Source organism: Microtus oregoni, unplaced genomic scaffold (assembly GCF_018167655.1).
Source record: "Microtus oregoni isolate MIOR12 unplaced genomic scaffold, Mior012 000007F_ref0000211, whole genome shotgun sequence".
Classification (NCBI taxonomy): domain Eukaryota; kingdom Metazoa; phylum Chordata; class Mammalia; order Rodentia; family Cricetidae; genus Microtus; species Microtus oregoni.
The window spans coordinates 23,445,359-23,465,753 of record NW_024543066.1 but is presented as its reverse complement, the minus strand read 5'-3'; the positions used below and the strand labels follow the sequence as shown (position 1 = coordinate 23,465,753).

At 38.8% G+C, this 20,395-nt stretch overlaps 1 protein-coding gene across 1 annotated transcript in view; it reads right to left on the bottom strand.

Annotated features, from left to right (window-relative positions):
• Window positions 1-19,408, bottom strand: part of Ankrd30bl (ankyrin repeat domain 30B like) — a 29,707-nt gene extending 10,299 nt beyond the window's left edge. The window contains exons 1-5 of the mRNA XM_041655915.1: window positions 19,155-19,408; window positions 16,163-16,280; window positions 15,275-15,448; window positions 13,848-13,954; window positions 10,553-10,614 (exon numbers count right to left, since the gene is read on the bottom strand). Of these exons, the coding sequence (XP_041511849.1) occupies window positions 10,553-10,614; window positions 13,848-13,954; window positions 15,275-15,448; window positions 16,163-16,280; window positions 19,155-19,408 (715 nt within the window). The remainder of the gene's footprint in view (window positions 1-10,552; window positions 10,615-13,847; window positions 13,955-15,274; window positions 15,449-16,162; window positions 16,281-19,154) is intronic.
• Between the last annotated feature and the right edge of the window lie 987 nt (window positions 19,409-20,395).

Below are 20,395 nucleotides of genomic sequence, written 5' to 3'. Positions count from 1 at the left end.
GTAGCACAGTGTTGCTGCTGTTGCTTTTGTCTCTGGACTAGTGGTGGTAGGAGAATTGTAAGTGAGTATACTCATCTTGTATGGAAGTGAAAAGAGTTTCTCTAAGGTTTGAGTTGACCTTATTCCATTGAAGATGAAAATTCCAGACACAAGGAAGCTAAGTCTATGGTGACTGCCCTTTGCAGCATAGCAAAATTAAAACAAAACAAAACAAACCCACAAGCAGAACAAGGACAATGGCCCCTGCAAAGAATTTCAAACTGATAGGTTGGCAAAGCTCCAGAGAGGGGTCAAGGTGTGTACTCTCCTCAAGTGCTTCTGAGGAAGCTGCAGAAGCCCCTCAGTTCTAGCTTCTGGTCCTTTGCTAATGGGCAGTGCAAAGAAGTTCAGCATTAGTAGCTATCACCTCCCATGGTAAGAGCTATTGCAAAGCCCCCTGCAGTAGTTATGCACCCTGAACTGTATCTCTAGGGCGAGAAGCATGGAAAAACATGGGGACCAAGCAGCAATTCCATGGCAGTAGTACCTTACAGGAAACATCAGAGTTCCCACAGACAATGTATCAAGCTCCCACTGCATGCTAAAAGCCCGCCCTCTGAAAAGGAATAAAGCAAATTCTTGTTTATTTTGTTCACAGTATATAAACTGTAATATAACTTCCTTGACATTGCTTATGGCTGAGGCAGAGTGTTGGTCCCACCAACAAATGGACTGCCAATGAGGCTTAGCATGTGGGAGACCTCCATCAACCCTCTTTACCACAATGAAAACCAAGGTGGTTCCTGTTCACCTGCAAGCTCTGTGGAACCCTAAAACACAGTTTGTTCCAACACTGACGGCCCCAAGAGCCTGCGAGCTCCGTGGAATTTTGAAACACAGCTTGCTCCAATACTCAGGAGACCTAAGAGACAGCCACAGCAAAAATTGGACCAAGATGCCAAGACACTGCTGGCCTCATTTGAAGGAAGAGATGGTAGGTGCCTATGCAAAAATTCCTCTAATATCCTAAAACACAGCATGGTAACACGAGAATTCAGTAGACACACAAAAGGAAGACTTGACCATTCTAACCCAGAAGTAGAAGAAAACGACTTTTAACATAACTTTATGAAAATGATGAATACCTTTAAAGAGGAAGTGAAAAACTCCCTTAAAAAATTGAAGAGAAGACAAAGTTGGAAGAAATGAATAAATCCCTCAAAGAAACCCAAAAATACCCATGATAAAACAATCAAACAAGTGAAAGAAACAGTTGAAGACGTGAAGACTGAAATACATGTAATAAAGAAAATACAAACCAAGGGAATTGTGGATATGGAAAATCTGGGTAAATGAACAGGAGCTACAGAGACAAGTATAACCAACGGAATATAAGAGATAGAAGAAAGACTCTCAGGTGCTGAACATACTATAAAGAAAATACTCATTGGTCAAAAAACATTAAATCCAACAAATTCTTAACACAAAACATTCAGGAAATCTGAGCTACCATGAAAAGGCCAACACTAAGAATAATAGGAGTAGAAGAATAAGAATTCCAGCTCAAAGGCACAAAAAACATATTCAACAAAATTATAGAAGAAAACTTTCCCAACCTAAAGAAGGATATCTTTATGAAGACACAAGAAGCTTACAGAACACCAAATAGACTGGATCAAAAGAATAGCATCCCCTAGCCATATAATAATCAAAACAAAGAACATACAGAATAATGAAAGAATATTAAAAGGTGCAAAGGAAAATGGTCAAGTAATATATAAGGCAAACCTATAAGAATTATGCCTGACTTCTCAATGGGAACCATGAAAGCCAGAAGGTCCTGGATAGATGTGTTGCAGACACTAAGAAACTATGGATACAAGCCCAGGCTACTATACTCAGCAAAGCTTTCACTCACCATCTATGGATAAAGCAAGATACTCCATGACAAAAGCATATTTAAACAGTACATATCCAAAAACTCAGCCTTACAGAAAGTACTAGTAGGAAAACTTCCACCCAAGGAAGCTAACTACACCCACAACACCACAGAAATCTTACTAAAAGAATGTTTCTTAGTAAAAGAAACATTACTAAAACTTAAATCATACATCAAACCACACATACTAATAGTAGGAGATTTCAACATTCCTCTCTATCCAATGGACAGTTCAACCAGACAGAAACTTAAGAGAGAAATAATAGAACTAACAGATGTAAAGAATCACATGGACTTAACAGATATCTATATAACACTCCACCCCACCCCCCCCCAAAAAAAAGAACTCACTCAGAAGGAGTAGAAGACAAGAAATAATCAAACAGAGGGCTGAAATCAACAAAATAGAAACACAGAAAACAATACAAAGAATCAATGACACAAAGAGCTGGTTCTTTGAAAAAAAAATCAACAAGATTGACAAACCATTATCCAAACTAATCAAAAGATGGAGAGAGATCATTCAAATTAACAAAATCAGAAATGAAAAGAAGGACATAACAACAGACATTGAGGAAATTCAGAGAATCATTAGGTCATACTACAAAACCTGTACTACACAGTATTGGAAAATGTAAAAGAAATGAACAATTTTTTAGATAGATACCATATACTCAATGCACCAATATGTGCTGTCGACTGTAGAATGATAGACTTTCTCAGCCTTCCTCCTATTGTGGCAAATTGCTCTGGAAATTATGTCTATCATCATATAAACCAAGTATCATCATATCTTAAACTAACTAATAAAACCAAAGGAAAAAGGTGCTGGCAATATAGTCAATAGGGCGTGCGCTATCGGAGAATGCTTATAAGAGCAGTGTTCAATCCCCCGAACTGCCTACAGGACTCAAAGTCCGTTTATTTCTTTAAATTTTGGGCAAGCCTATTATTTCTTAGGTCAAGATTTTTGTCAAGATATATTCAGATTAAATAACAGATAATTAAAGATAAACATAATACCATATGTGAATTGTCTAATATGTCGAAATTAAGAAATTATAGAAGGAGCAAAACCCAGAAAAACTTATTAGCATTTAGTTCTCAAAAAACTTAAAATAATTGAATACTTTATTTTTGGTTTTTTAACATGATCATCTTATTGACATTGACATTGATGTATATAATAATATGTAGCATAAACACAATGTGGTTTTAATAAAAAATCCATTTATAACAAGCCAACTTGTGGTTACATGACCATAAAGGACACATACTGTGGAATAGTTAGAGATCTTTTTATTTATACAAAGATACCGTGTACATCAGAGGTTCACATTAAATAAACAAACATGTTTCAGATGATAAAGTTTGAGACTGACAATTTCTCAGAAACTACTTCTTAAATAATTCTGAATCCAAACCCATTTGAAGGCAGATCAAAAGAAGATAGAATTACATTTCTATATTATTTCCTCTGTTCATATTTTGAAAAAAACCAAGCTGTTTTTGAAATTAGGGAGTTGGTAGTCAAGTATTCACCATTACTCTTACCTCTCTTAATCAGGAAAGCCTCCTTCAATAGGGATTTTAGCTGTCTTGCTGGTCTTACTGCACTGTGGCATATTTTAAAAAGTAATACTTTAATATTCATATAAAAACATTTACCAAATGTTTTCCTAAAATACATTAGAGATTTACCATCAGCCATTAAATTGTCCTTCAATCAGTTGATTAGGTTTGGTGACAATTTCCTTAACACTTTTTTTCATGTGAAAAAAGAATGTGGTCCACTAAAAACATAGAAATACACACACACACACACACACACACACACACGAAGAAAGACACTAGTTTCTCCACAGAACTTTTTTAATGCTGTAGTAACTGATGGTCACTCTTGTGCTCAATGTAATTAGTACCCCGATTCCACTTGTCATGTCATCATCTGTTCCTAGAGCATCACAGAACCCCTCTCTCTCAGGTTACTTTGTGGGCTCTCAATGCATGTGATGCTATCTCTCACAAGGTTTGTTTGTGGACCATAGACTAGATTCCTGCTTCTGCTAGCACGCTGACAAGATACCATGGCCTAGGCTATGCTCAGGCTGTACCTTAGTAGTCCATTCATGAGTGGACTTGAAACTACAATCGGCCTGTTTCTATGCCAAATGAGCATTGCTATTCACTTAACGAGATAAAAATATGAACAAACAACAATAAAACTCAGTGGATAATTTCAGCTTGAGACAGTTTAGAACTCTTAGTAGAAGAGAACATAGTTTTTACAAGGTGTGTCTTTGAACAGTTGTAGCTACTGTAATTTATGAATCTGCACTTTGGATATTAACTGTGATGCATTTTGGACCTTTTAACTTGGAGTAATTTATTAATAAATAATTAGTAATAAGCAATTTACTAATGTGTATCGAATGCTTTATGATACATGTTACCACAAATGATAACACAATTGTCCTCTATTATGGAAGCAATCAATTAAGATGAGCACAGAACTAGCTTGACATACCACCTTTAATTTTCTGCCAAATCAGTGTCTGAGATAGCAGATCACTGACAGAAGGGGCCTTTTACTCTATGTTCATGTCCTACTGATGGGGAAGACAAAGCCCCTTTTATAGACACATAAAGAGTAGACATGCCACAGTTTGGCTCTCTACATCCAGATAATCTACTGAGATCCAGAGACTTCATTACTGTAGAAAACAGCTCACAGAAATGGAAAAGTGATGGATGGAGCACTGTGGTAGGAGGAAGGCATGGGATCTTCTACCAACTATGAAAGGGTGCTACACAGAACAAAAGGGCCTCTGCATGTGGAGATGGTGTCAAAGGCGGTAAACAATTTGTTGATTTCTTGTAACACTATGTGATAATGCAGAATGATCCCAAGTTCTGTCAGCTTTCAGAAAGACAAATGCAATAAAGATCTAGTTCACTAGCTGATTTCAGGAAGTTTTGAAAAGGCAAGGAGTATCAGATGGACATAGTGTGTGTGGTAAACATTAGGAAGCTCATGTTCCAAAACACCGAATTGGTACAGGGGAAGTGATGGTTGAGTAAAAACCTCATGCCCATGATCTAAAAACAATAAATTTTCAGTCTAAAAATACATTGAAAAAACTGTGGGGTTGTAAGACAACACAAAAATTGAGTGTATAAATTGGTATCTATCTGAGAATACAACCAATAATTAGCTTGTTATCTTTGAATTTCCTTAGTCTTTATATATTGTTAGACCTTACCTGCAAGAAGACTTTATGTCAGTGCTGAAATTTTCTTCTAAAAAAATCAAAATTAATTCATTACAATGCTAGAGAAATATAACACATAAAATTTATTAGACAAATAATATATTTTTTGAGATTAATCTAGATTATTCTAGAGTAAATACTCCTTTGTAAGAAATTTCTTCATGGAAAATTCATTCATTTTTCCTAATATTTCAAATCAAAGAAGACTTAAATTTAACAAGCATAATACCTAAAGGTAAACACCCACCCATAAACAATTGAGATGATCCTAAATGATCTCTCTCAGACAGATGGAGAGTAGCATCCTTACCAGTATAAGCATCAATTGACTGTGTCACAAAATAGCTTCTGTGGTTCTTGTTTGACTTTGGGATAATGACACTTGAGAAAAATTCTAGAATCTGGATGGTGGCACACAACTTTAATCCCAGCACATGGATGGCAAAGGCAGGTGGATGCCTGTGATTCCCAAGACAGCCAGAACTACCTAACAATGAGATGGTGTCTCACAAACAAAACAACAGATTCAAAATGGAAAAAAAAATCCATGAAGGGAAACAAAGAATCTTGTTCAGCTTTTTAGTTAAAATTGTTTATTTTATGGTACAAAATGCTACCACTGGGACTACATGTATGGCTTTTGTCTTTTGTATCAGGGTATAACCTAACAGAAAGAAAGAGAAGAGGGGCAAAGACTTTTACCTAACAGCTCAAGGGAGTGCAACAGGATTCCTCTCCTCATCCCTGTTGAGGGAAGAAGTTCCTTAGTTTTATCTGTGTTCCCAGCCTTATATGCAGCTTAAAGGATGCTCATGAAAACATGCATCATTTCCCCTGAAAAGAATTATTGGAAAGATCCCTCCCTTGGGAGTAATAACCCCGAGCTCTACCCCAGGTGAGAGAGCAGCAGAGAAGAAGCTGTGAGACTGCAGCAGCAAATTCCATGGGATTCCTTCTGACATAGGATCATTGTACATGCTTACATATGTAAACAATAAACTCACTGAATCCTTCCCTAGACACTTGCAGCTTGCTTTTAGAAATAAACATTTGAGTTGGGCAGTGATGGTACACTCCTTTAATCCCAGCACTTGGTACCAGAGACATGCAGATCTCTGTAATTTCAAGCTTAGCATTGTCTACAGAATGAATTTCAGGTTAGGCTCAAAGTCAACACACAGGAAAACCCTGTCTCACAAAACCAAAATAAACATAAGAAAACAAAAATGAAATGAAACCTTCATTTATTTTTTTTTGTCTTGATTAAAGTTAGGGAAACTTAGTGTGCTTTTAAGCATTCCTCATGACTCAGGAAGGTCATTTGAGCCATCAACTAGTGGACTGGGATTGCGGCTCAGTCGGAAAGCCTATGCTTATTATTCAGGAGGCCTCAGTCAGTTCTCACCACCACAAATGCCATGAACAGCAAACTTCATAATACAGTGACACAAAGCTGTCTCCATTACAATATTGACTCTCTTCATCTTATCTCTTGAGAGAAGAGGGTTTTGGATTCACTACCTAGTGTGGTTGTCACTGACAACGTAAGGTATAAAAGGCACTGTGGTGACAGTTACTGAATGTAAATAGTACGTGATGTTCCTGCCACTGCCACAAAGTCTCTCCAGACTCAGTGGAGAAGCAGACAATTCTTTGAAATACAGAATGATGTCATTTTCTACACTCTGCTTTTTTCCAATATTTATTCCTGAATCATGCTTTGCAGCATGGGAATGATATTCACCCTTACCATGTTCTATAAGAAAAACTAAAGAGAAAAGTACTGAAGGTAGGGATAATGGGTAGAGTGCTTTCCTAGAATGCTCCCAAAGCCTTGTGCTCAATGTCTAGCTCTTCAGAAAACCAAATCAAAACAAAAAAGAAGGAAAGAAGAGAAGAAAGGAAGGAAGGAAGAAAGGAAGGAAGAAAGAAAAAGGAAAGGAAAACATGTCAGGATTGATAAGTCTTCATAAACTCAATACATTCATTACAGAACGAAACTTTCACCCCTAAATGGGAGATTTCTAAAGAAAACAATTATACAGTAGGACAAAACTGTCCAAACTGAGAAATTGCACAGACATTAAAGAGGTCAGAAGATTTTAATTATATCATAAGGTAGGAAATTATTTAATGAAAGTTATTGATTACTGAGGTTGGTTTGTGACATAATTACATTCTAGTGACACCTACCTGTGTACTGTTATGCAGTACAAAATACAAGACTTTTGTCATAAAACTCAAGGAGAGTATGTATTTCTAATAATCCTATTTGCTGCAATGTGACTATGGAGGACACATGTGTAAAGTTGATTTCTCCTTTATTCAAAGGCAGTACAGATATCAGCATTAATATAAAATAAGCAATGTTTTGACAATATATTTCACAGTTGAAAGTTCTTTGAAATAAATTCTTAATTCTGACTTTTCAGAATATTTGAAAACCACAGAACTGCATTTATACTGGATTTCCTTAACTCCTTTTTGGGGATCTAAAATCTTTACTCTTCCTTATTTTCTTTAGGGAAGGTAGGAGCAGTTGGAGTCATTCTTGTTGAAATACGAGCGGTGAGCTGTGTCCCGCCACCCGGCTAGCTTTACCCAAAATAATTACACGGAAACTGTATTCTTTTAAACACTGCCAGACCCATTAGTTTCAGTTTCTTATTGGCTAGCTTTTACATATTGATCTAACCCATTTCTATTAATCTTTGTAGCCCACGAGCTGGCTTACCAGGAATGATCTTAACCTGCGTCTGTCTGGAGTGGGAGAATCATGGCGACTCCCTGACTCAGCTTCTTTCTCCCAGCATTCCGTTCTGTTTACTCCGCCTACCTAAGGGTTGGCCTATCAAATGGGTCTAGGCAGTTTCTTTATTAATAAGAAATTACTCCCACATCATTTCCCCTTTTTCTGTTTAAACAAAAAAGAAAGGCTTTAACTTTAACATAGTAAAATTACATATAGCAAAACAGTTATCAAGCAAGAATTACAGTTACAATATTTATATCTATTTTATCTTTTATCATAACTAAGGAAAACTATAACTATCTATTCATTCTTCAACTCCATCAAAGACTCCAGAAGGATATAATACTACCTAAGTAAACAAGAAATAAGAAAACTCTGGAAATGACAGAGACATCTTGCTGCCTGGACAGTCACCCAAAGTTCTTTTGTATGGTTGGGGCATCCATCTTCAGCCTTTAGCCCATAGTATCCAGCAGACATTTCCATGAAGCAGGAAATTTCAAAGACAGTTCAGTCACTATCTGCTGTGTCCTGCAGAATGTCTCGCAGACTCTTTCATGAGTCATGAACCCCAAAAGACCGTCTCACCTTTAGGCAAGTTCAGCAGTCCTCTCTCTGCGGGTTCTCTGTGTCCATTTTATGCAACAGTCCAGGCAAGAGCAGTTTCTTGCCCAAATGGCTATCCAACTCCATATGGATCCTCTTCGATGCCCATCTTCCTCTTGAAGTAGATTGGTGCCGCCAGGAGCAGATATGTCTCATTGTCATGAAAAGTCCTAAGTTATTAAAACATTAAATGCCATATTCTGTAGTCTTTGAAAGATATGAAGAATGTCTATCTAACTGAAATGTATCTCTATATATCTAGAAAATCTAACTAACATGACTACAAGCTTGACTATTACTGATGATTATCCATTAACCTTTATTTCTTAATTATACATTACATTTTTAAATGAACTACACAATCACAATACCTTAATCAAGATCAGAAATACATATACATATAACAAAATTGACTGTAAAATCTACACCAATGCAAATCACTCATACCTATATCATTTCCCCCTTTAAATGTAAAAGAACATTTACAAACAATATTTTGGGAACATGGGCGCAGTTTTTTCTCTCCAAACTGCTTCCTGCTGAATGGGGGCGCTGTTAATCAGATCATTTAGGGTGTAACCTGTGTGCCAGGTTTATCTCAGTTGCCAGTTGAGTGAAGTAATTTTTTGAGGGTGTTCACAGGAACTTTTCGGGAGGTCGTGGTCTATCATACCATATCGGGATAGATGCAATCCATAGGGTCTGGTCCTCTGTGAAAACAAAAGAAGACCCTTTCCAAAGCATCATATCCTGAGACCCAAATTTTGAAGTCATACCCTCATGATATCCATTTTGGTTCCACTTGGCAGCCCATAGAATGAAATGTCTCTCTGTACTTAGCTCCTTTACAGTCAAAAATTTTAAAGAAAGCACAATGTACATAATCCAGACTCTCTGTGAATTTTCCATTTTTACGTGGCTTATTTTTTTTTATTTCTTTTAATCTCTTAACTATCTGTACTCTGTCTCTTTAAAGACTTTACCTTTTTTTTAAACCATTAACTTTATTTTTTATATTCTTTTTATTCTCTCTCTCAAGTCTATGTGCATTCATCCAACAGTGTGGTCTTTTATGTCTGAATCTGTTTTATTGTGAATCTGTAACATTTTTTTACTATCCAGGAGCATTTATTAAAATGTTAAGCAGTTCTTAAAAACTTAAGTTGCACCATGTACAGGTAATACGGTACCACCTGTGTCCTGCCCAGTTGAAACCTTAAATGCGCTGTTTTTATGGTAATTACGGTAGTTTTTGCCTGAGACCAGCACAGTTCAGCATGGCAGAGCTGAGCCAAGCCGCTCCTGCCTCAGAGCCATTTGGTGCCTCTGAGCCACACACAGTTTCAGGCACACAGCAGTCCACATTGCCATCAAGCAAGCCGTAGAGCTTTACTCCAAATGCTCCATTCAAAAGCTCTGTCTCCCACAGGAGCCAGACAGAGATCGCAATGGCGGCACAGCCCAGAAAGTCACACTTTAAAATGACGCAGCTTTTTTTCTGCTGCTGTTGCTGATTCAGGAACTCTCTCTACAGCAAGCCACCAACAAACAGCCAAAAGCTGTGTTAAACTCTGTTTTTTTCTGTGATAAAAATTAAGCTCTCTCAGGTTTTACGTGGAGTTCATTAGCACGTTGGGAGCCACTCTGTTGAAATACGAGCGGTGGGCTGTGTCCCGCCACCCGGCTAGCTTTACCCAAAATAATTACACGGAAACTGTATTCTTTTAAACACTGCCGGACCCATTAGTTTCAGTTTCTTATTGGCTAGCTTTTACATATTGATCTAACCCATTTCTATTAATCTTTGTAGCCCACGAGCTGGCTTACCAGGAATGATCTTAACCTGCGTCTGTCTGGAGTGGGAGAATCATGGCGACTCCCTGACTCAGCTTCTTTCTCCCAGCATTCCGTTCTGTTTACTCCGCCTACCTAAGGGTTGGCCTATCAAATGGGTCTAGGCAGTTTCTTTATTAATAAGAAATTACTCCCACATCACATTCTTACCTTCGTTGGAGTTGGCACACGTTTTCATGGCTTGTTCTGATTCTACTGCAGCTGCTCCTCCACTGTGACATATGTTTAAAAGTGATCATCATTTAACTATTCATATAAAAATACTTAGCATGTTTTCTAAATTCTTTATTTTTGAGTCCCTAATATATCTCTCATTAGATATTTACAAATAATTTTTTGAAACAGGTCTCATTATGCAGTCCAGATTACTTTAAACCCACTATATGCATCATGTTGGTCTTGAAATCAAAGAGATCTCTGTGCCTCCTGTTTTCCAAGTTCTGGGATTAAAGGCATGGGCAACAAGGCCCAGCCTAAGAACTCTATACTAATTCTTCAACAGTTGGTGATGATTAATGACTGCTGTCCTTCCCACCTTCCCTCATAGAGAAGAAACAGAGAAAATTTAGCTCTTGATTAAAACTCTCTCTCTCTCTCTCTCTCTCTCTCTCTCTCTCTCTCTCACTCACACACACACACACACACACACACACACACACACACACACGAATGATAGCAGTGCTTTTTCCATAGATTTGCTTTGAATGCTCCAGTAACCTTGTATTTCTATGCTCGTGGTGTCAGTGTTCCTGTTCCACTCATCTGCCTGCTTGTCCCTATGGCCCCACAGTCCTATCTGTCAGAACTCTTTGGAGGTATTTTGTTGAGTACTATGCTCTCAATGGTCAGTATACGAAAAAGTATTTTTTTTTTTTTTTTTTTGCTTCTAAGCATCCTTCTGCCTGCATTCTTAGAAGCCATGACAGTTCTGGCACCTTCAAATTGTTTTAAACAGTTCTTTCATGTGTGAATGCTGAAACCACCGCCTGGCTGTTTCTTTGTTCATAAGCCTTTTTGTGTAATCCTGAGTCTTTGTAACTCATGACCAGCTTCCAAACTCAAGAAAAGCAACACTCTTTTGTCAGCTATATTCTTCCCAGGTCAGAGCTAAGACTGCTGTACTTCAGAGCCTATTGCCAGTATATTCTGGACTAGCAGCTTTATTTTCCTAGTTTCTGCTTTGGTTGTCATCACATTCTTGGAACTTGTCATGGGGACTTTTCACCTGCGGTGTGAACCTAGTCCAAAATAGCATCGCTGCTGAAGTGATCTCCAGAAAACTAAGAAAACCTTCAACCTTGACCACTATTTTCAATGTCTTTTTAGCAGATAATGATCCCCAGTCTTACTAGATCAACAACCTAAACTTACTTTTTCATCTTCATATTTGATATGCATTCTTGTTCACATCTGTGTATGCATTTGTGTCTGTTGATCCCAGTGCATGTTTTTTAGGTCAGAGGACATCCTTGACTGGCAATCCTTGCCTCCTAACTTAGTTTTGAGGCAGAGTTTCTTGTTGTTAACAGCTGTAAAAAGCAAGACTATCTAAAGTATAACTTTCCAGACAGTCTCCTCTCTCCATCTCCCATTTCCTTCAAGGTTCCCTGAGATTAAGATGCACACAGCACATGAGGCCCTTTCTATGTTCTGAGGAGTTGAACTCTGAAATCTTGGGTTTGTGTGATAAGTACTTTATTCCTGAGACATGTTCCTAGTCGTGAATTCCTAAAACTGTGCTATTCCATGTCAAAGTCACAAGCATACTTTATTTGCTTCAAAAGTACCAGCTTTACAAATTTCTGTCTATTTTGTATTAAAGGAAGAATAAATGACCTCAAATGGTTCTTCTTAGAGGGAAACACAGGACCTCTAACTGGATTAGAGGTTTAATTGAAAGTGCTCTGCACTCAGAAGCCTTAGTTCCATATATAGCAATACACTTATAGCCACCTCTTTAATTTAGACCCAAAGTCTTCTTTTAAAAATTGAGTGTTTTAGAGCCAGATAGATGGCTCAGTGGGCATACATATTGTCTCAGTAGCCAAGAATTTGAATACCTGGAATTCAACAAAAAGTCAGACACTGTGTAATGTATCTATAATCCCAGCACTTTTATAGTACAAAGGAAGTGGAGGTAGTAAGATACCAAAGAGGCTTCCCAGCCTGCTTACCTGGAGTAAGTGGCCAAGTGCCAAATAAAAATAGAAAAAAATGCCTCAAATAAGATGGAAGACAAAGCCATCACACAGTGTTTTACTGTGTCTTGGTTGGGAATATCAGTGCATGCACGTCCTCTGACACAAAAACAAGTACATGAAGATGAGGGATGCTAAACCATGTTTAGAATATATGGTATGTCCAAAGTGTATTTTCAATAAAAAATACACAACACACAGGCTTTACTTTTTAATTCATCTGACTTTAAACTTGCATGTATGAATAGAAAAGGTAATCATTTAATTTTTAATGCTGAAATTATCTTAAATACCAAGTGTCCATTTTAGAGCTGATATTTCTGTGATAAAACACCGTGACCAATATGAACTTGGGGACCAAAGGATTCATTTGGCTTATATGTCTGCATCATAGTTCATCATTAAAGGAAGATAGGGCAGGAACTCAAACAGGGAAGGAAGCTGGAGGCAGGAGCTTACAGAGGCCATGGAAGAGAGCTGCTTACTGGCTTGCTCATTCTGCTTTCTTATAGAACTCAGGGCCATGAGCCCTGGAACAGCACCTCCCATGATGTGTTGGGCCCTTATCCATCAATCACTAATTAAGAAAATGCCTTACAACCAGATCTTATGGAGGCATTTTCTCAATGGAGTCTTAGTTCTTTGTACTAATTTTGGACAAGTGTCCCTATCCAGATTAGCTGTTTTAGGAGTTTGGGTGTTCAGATTCACATATGACTAACACAGTGTCAAGATAGTTCAGACAGGACAGGGGAAAATAATAGCATCTGGTAATATCATCTAATTGATGGATACCCTAAACTATTTGCTTACTCAAATTCACTTAAAGCAAAGTGAGTGATCAAAGAGACAATATGATTTGAAAAAAATATTTAAGTTGAACATATATAAGAAGAAAATATATAAGGAACAGGTTAAAAATAATAAAATTATACATTTCAGTGTTGATAATAAAGTTGACACTTTTCAAAGTAAACATTAATGTGAAGTTGCCTTAACAAGTAGAAAATTGCCAATCAAATCAGATTAGAAATGATCACTTGTTTTTGAATGGGAAGCTGAGCCCTGGTACACACTGTTCCTTTATGTTAGAACAGTCTCTTTTCCAGCTCACACTCCCTGTGAGCTAGTCTTTCTCAATATATGCTTATGAGTTGAAGCCATTTTCCCTCTAGCATTTTAGTGTTCATTACTTAAGCAATGACACCCTCAAGAACAGCACTAAGATTGTAAAAAAGAAACGGTACCTATTTGGTGTAAGCTCCGAAGGTGCCTCTGCACCGTTGTCAATTAAAAACTCCGCCATTTTAAGTTGATTTTCAAACAAAGCGAGTTTATAGGGTGTCAAACCATACTGTGAAGGAAACATTTCATTTTATAAATTGACATGCTTTTCAAATGAAAAATGTATCACAGATTTTGAAAACAAAATGAGTCACAAAAGGATAGATTTTCCTTCAGCCCTTGCTGCAGATTCACACACACAGGCTTCCCTTTCCTTTGAAACATTTTTCCCTGTCCAACAATGCCCGTGAACACCACTATTTCCAGAACTTCCCACAAACGCTTGCTGGTTCCAAGTTTCTTAGCTCCATAGAGAGCTCAATTGCCCCAATCCTAAAACATGGAGATAGATTTGGTATGCCTCTGTTGAATGAGTGAACCCAAGTGGCATCTCTGGAGCAGTTTCTCAACCTGTTTTTCAAAACTATTTTCCCTAACCTAAAAATTTTCTCCCAAACCAAACATCGTTTCCTGTTGTAGTGGTCCAAAAGATGCTGGAGGAAGACCTCAGACTCAAATGGTATGTAAACACAAAGAGTGCTTATTCTTCAGAAATAGCCAGCATGCAACAGTGATAATGAGGACCACGGACAAAGACATACAGGCCCTTTTAAAGTGGACATGGGGAATTCTATCTTTTTAAACTTTTAAATATTTTTTCAATAATTGGGCAGTCAGGGAGCAGTTACATGGGGGGCATGTTGATTGGACAGAATTAGTAACAGTTTCATCCATTGTGGGATTTTTCTGTCACATGTGGTCAGTAGCAGCCAGATCCTGCAACTCTGGTCTCCCGGCCTTATAAGGCCAGGTTTGGAACTGTTTAGCCAATTGGCTAAACTTGACTGGGGAACGTCCTGGATTCAGGCTTAGGTCATTAATTACAATGGAGTTGCTCCTTGTCTAAGATAGAGTCCCATTTTGGCCCCTTTGTTATGTACATGTAACATCTGAAAAAGTTAAGTGAAAATGTCTTCTCAGCATGTTTTCTTCAATGATCAAATTTCCACATTTACCTGTGTGCCTGTGACCTTCCCATTCTAGCCTCATCTCTGAGAGACAAGTCACATCAGTAACTTCTTAATTGCAACAGATTTCTGTTTTTTCTTCAGACATTTATCTTAAAATTTTTTTTCTATTGTTTGTGTGTATGTGAAGTATGTGTGGGCCCAAGTCCTTTACTTGTTGAATTTTAAAGTAAAGCCCAAATCTCAAACAAAATGTGCTGTGCTGAGTTCCTTTAAGTTACCTACAAAACTATGAAAAACAGATTTGAAAAAATGCTTTACTCTGAAGAGATTCAGTGAGACTGCTTGAGCTTCAGAATGTGGAAAGTGATCTGAGTGTCATTGCTAGAAGTACATTGTGAATGAAGTTGAATGATTCTTACCTCTGTTTTGGCTTTAATATCTACATTATACTCCAGCAGTTTGCTGACAACTGGTATGTTCCCTCTGCAAATGGCGTGGTGGAGGGCAGCATCGCCATTGGCATCTACAATGTGGGGATCAGCCCCGTGCATGAGGAGAATAGAGATGCATTCTATATTATCCCGCTGGGCGGCCTGTGGGTATTGGATAAAGAAAGAGACACTGAAATCAAGAACTTTAAAAAGCATTCCAACAATTCCATTGACTAGTTACCCTTGGATCAGACCAATTGTTTAGGTCATGCATATTATCCCTCTCAAGTAACCAGACTTTCCTAAATTCATAACCTCCCTACCAAAGTTTTCCAAGTGGTAGAGTTTCAGAGGTGTGCCACCACACCTAGATATTAAAGGATTTCACTAGCACTGTTTGGCCATTTTTGTAGTGGGGGAGGTTGCTTGTTCATTTGCTTGTTTTGATAACTTGACACAGGTTGAAGACACCTGGAAAAAAAGAATCTCACTTGAAGAATTGGCTCCACCAGACTGGACTCTGGGAAGCGTGTATAGTATTTTCTTGATTGAGGTTGATCTGGGAGGGCACAGCTTCCTAGGGGTGGTGGCATGACTGGGAAGGTTATCCTGAGTAGTATAAGATATCTGAGCAAGTCTTGGAAAAAGCCACGGGAAAGCATCATTCCCCCATGACCTCTGCTTCATTTCCTGCCTCATGTCCTGATTGAACTCCTGACCTGGTTTCTCTTCATGACTGACTGTGATGTAGAATTGTAAGCCAATAAACCTTTCCTTTCCTGAGATGGTTTTGGCCAGTGTTTCATCACAGCAACAAAAACCAAACAAGGATAATTTCTAATCCATTTTATACCAAAAGTGTTTTGCGATAGCTACCTTAATTAGGGGCGTGCAGCCTTCATCATCCTTCATATTAATATCGGTACAGTCGTTGGATGATAGCAATGTTACTACATTAGGATGATTATGGGCAGAGGCGTAGTGCAGTGAACTCCTACAAATTGAGAGGACATTTTAGGAAATTACAGATTATTATGTAAAGGCACACTCAAGTAGACACCAATGTGCATTTCCTTCTGATGTAAAAGAAGAAACTAAAATTTTCTTATTTACTTATTTCTCTACTCAGGTGTTCATTTTCTGTGCTAGGCATATAGCGCATGGCTGTCCCATTCAAGGCGAGTGCTCTATCACAAGCTTCACCCTTCCTCAGAGCAGCCTCTCTGGATAACAGGAGAATGCCCAGTAGATTGAACTCAGATTGGATTTGAATCCTACTCTAATCACCAAGTGTTACTAGTTACAACATAGACCTCCTATGAGCTCCACAAATCAATCTCTCCATCTGTAGAATGGGGATTCAACACTGCAGCTCTCTTACACAGTGCTGCTGTGACGCTTCAACTCACATCTTCAAGAGCACGTACAAATGCTTCCAGCACCTGACAGCTCAGTGTTGCTGGATACAATTACAATTTGTTCCTAATGGTAACAAACACAATATTTCAATGAAGAGAAATAGCAGAATTATACCTACTGCAGATGTGAAAGTTTTTACTCAAGTATCTTTACAATATTTTAAAACTATATTCCCTAAGCTGGCCTTGAACTTGGTAATCCTTCCAGTAGGTAGGAATGCAGGCAGTTCCACTGCACCCACCTTACTCTTTGTTTCACACTTTAGCATCGCTGATGTCTGCCACTTATAATTCATGATATTTTATGACAATAATTGGCAATGTTTTTTTACTTTGCTACCATACAAAATAAAAGGTCACCATGCAGTCCATTGTGTCTGACATCCAATGAAATATGACACAATCCACAGGCCCATGACACTTCTAAAGGTCACATGTATCTATGTAAATTTCTGCTCTTAAGACTATGAAATGTAAACTATTTAGAATAGCAATAACAACAAACAAAAATCTAAAATTTCAGTCATCAATACTTTAATTTTTTTTCATTTCTCTTTGCCCAGAATTAATGTTTCTATATTTGCTACCAACAGGGACACAGCATAGTCCTCAGTCAATAGACAAAATGTCCATGTTAATATAGACACCAGGTGGTAGCAAATGGCTTTGCCTTATACCTCCATGAATTAGCACCAAAACTTAGCAAATCTATCCAGAAGGAGATAACCCATGGTATCATAGCTCCCTTGCTTTGATTTTCAAAAAGTTTAAAGACAAAAATTACTAGGGATTCAATTGAGCATCATTCATTGTTTTCAATATTTAAATTTATAGAACGTCAGGAAAGCTGACTGGACAGAGAAATGTAATATTTTACAAATGAGAGGGTCTTGAGAGCTAGTAGATTTGTATGCTGTACAGTAAATATCTAAGTTATGTGCAGGGAATAAGTGGATTGGTAGAATGGATAAATACAGCTGGAAAATTCAGTGTTTCTAAAGAATACACATATTAAGCAAAAATACTTTGAAACAATAATTTACTGTTCTATTATTTGTATGAAGCTCTAATTTGGAAGACTGAACAACTATAGACTAAGTAACCTCACAACTACAGACATGATCAAGAAGCATGTGAGCTATGGAGAATCTACTGTTGAGGGTCATTGTTTCCTGCCTATAATCTAGTGAGAAACAGGAAACAAGGACTAGGAAAGAGGGCTGCAGTGACTGTTACAACTCAGTTGGAAAATCACTCACCCTGCAAGCCTGAGACCCCAACTTCAAAACCCCCAGCAACTTGAGAAACTGGTGCTGGAGATGTGGATACAGGAGGATCCCCAAATCTATCTTGCCAGCAAGTCTAGGTCAATCAGTATACTCCAAGACAATCAGTCAAACACAGCGGGGATTTGGGTGAGAGAATCTGTCTAAAAAGCTGAGGTGGAGGAACCACAGGGTGGTTCATCAGGTGAGGGCACCTACTGGCAGAGCCAATGGCCTATGTTCAATCCCCAGAATCCACAACGTGGCAGAACACAGCTGTCGATAGTTCTCTTCTGACCTTCAGACACTTGCTTGGCATGTGTGAGGCATAGGTGCACACACACATATGATTTTTTTAATGAGATGAAAAGAAATTTTCAAAGAGAATGTCAACCGTTAGCCTTCATGTATTTACCAAAACACACACAACATGTATATAAGGGGCCGGGGGACAGAGTTATAGTTCAAGTTGAAAATTTCCTTATGAAATCCCTCAGCAAGCATAAAACAGACATAAGATTTCTTGTTAATTCTTTGGGGTTTTTTTGGCTTTGAGTTGGCTTTTTATGTGAAAATTTATCTTATGATACAATTTTCTGTGTTGCATATAACATAGCATTAAAACATATACATTAAAGGGCTGGAGAGATGGCTTGGCATTTACAAGCTCTAGTTTTTCCTGCAGAGGACCTGGGTTTGATTCCTAGCATCCACACAGCAGATCACAACTGTCCATGACCCCAGTTCCAGGAGATCCAACACCCTCTTCCTATGCTTGTGTGGTACACTGAAAATACATGCAGCCAAAACACTCAAACCTAAAAATATTATAAGTGTACACATAAAAAGATGTATGTGGTTTCCTTAGCTAAATTCCTTTAAAGCCCTCAATAAAGTGCTCTAAAAGAGACAATGTAAAGGGATTTGTAAACTAACTGAAGTTCTTTGTTTTGCTTCTCTTAAAGAAAGCCTCAGAGCTGCCCTTCCAAGGTGTGCAGGTTTCAGATGCCTAGGAGCTTAAAGCAGGCACAAACCCAGAGGTCTCCATGAAAGAAGAGCCTTAAGCATGACATCTGCCCTCCCACAGGCTGCAGGTCTGGAAGGTATGTTTCTCCCTGGTAGACCCTGACTGTCCCCAACAGTTTCTGCCCCTCCTGCCCCTCGCCCCTCCTCAGGCCCCATTACCTGCCCCTTCTGTCGCACTCGTTAACATGGTGTTCCCTGGCATTGATCAATCTCTCGACTAATTTGACATCACCCACACTGGCCGCCCTTTGGAACCGGCCCACGGGATCGTACCCAATTAGGTACAAAGGAAATCGCTGCTGTCTTCTACCCAGGCATCCACAACCCAGGCATGCGGGCCACAGGCGGGTATACCAGCGAGACCGCTGAGGGGCCCGCATGGTTAGGGCATCATAATCCATATCCTCCTGCATGCTAAGGCTCAAGGCTCTAAAGGCCCTCCTGGCCCTCCTGGCCCTCCCGACAATACCGCCCTCCCTCTCAGCCTTCCTGGCCCTCCTGGCCCTCCTGGCCCTCCTGGCCCTCCTGGGCCTACTGCCCCTCCCTTCCTTCCCCTTTAACCACCCCCACCCTCCCAAACCCAATAGTAAACGTTCAAAAATCTGGTTAAAACTCCCCACTGAACCAAATAAGCGTCCTGCTTGGGCAGATCCTTGGTTCAGTGTGAGCTGAATTCTGATTCACACTTAGCAACACAGTTCTAGGGGCATAGTGATGCGCTATGAGCTCACAATGGTACTCAGCAGCTGTGCACCGAGGTTGTGTTCTGTGCGTGCCCATGTCAGACTCCAGCGTCAAAAGCATACAGTGCTCAGTACATGTAGACAAATATTGTATGTTTTCTCTTTTAAGAATGTTATGGTTCTGATATGGGAACTTCAATCTGAATACCCACAGAGGTATGGAACCTAGTAAGGGACCAGGAGGGAGGAGAGGAAAGGAAAGAAAAGTCTATAGTGTTATTTAGCTATTAAGGAAAACTAGAATTGGATGGTTTAATGAAAGGGGGATGGGACAGAAAGGTAAAGGAAGGAAAATGGAGAGGGACAACCAATACTAAAGGTCCTTTGAAAAACTATATGGACACTGACTATCCTAGAATCTTCCTTTACATGTGTGAAAGGAACCCACAGGGAGACAAAAAACAACAGGGGAGTGAAGACTTCAACTAGATATCTTGTGCCACCAAATTAAACCTCCAGTGCCAGGAACAGGTTACAGCCTGTTGAGTCATTCACCAAAGGGACCCATGGAAACCACCAAATAGCACAGGCTATTGCCAAGGCTCTTGGTTGCTCACACAACCTGATGTTAAGGTCTTGTTTCTGGAGGGAACACTTCTGTCACTGAATATGGAGAAGTTGAGCTGGTGTCTAACTACATTATTCACCTACTAACCA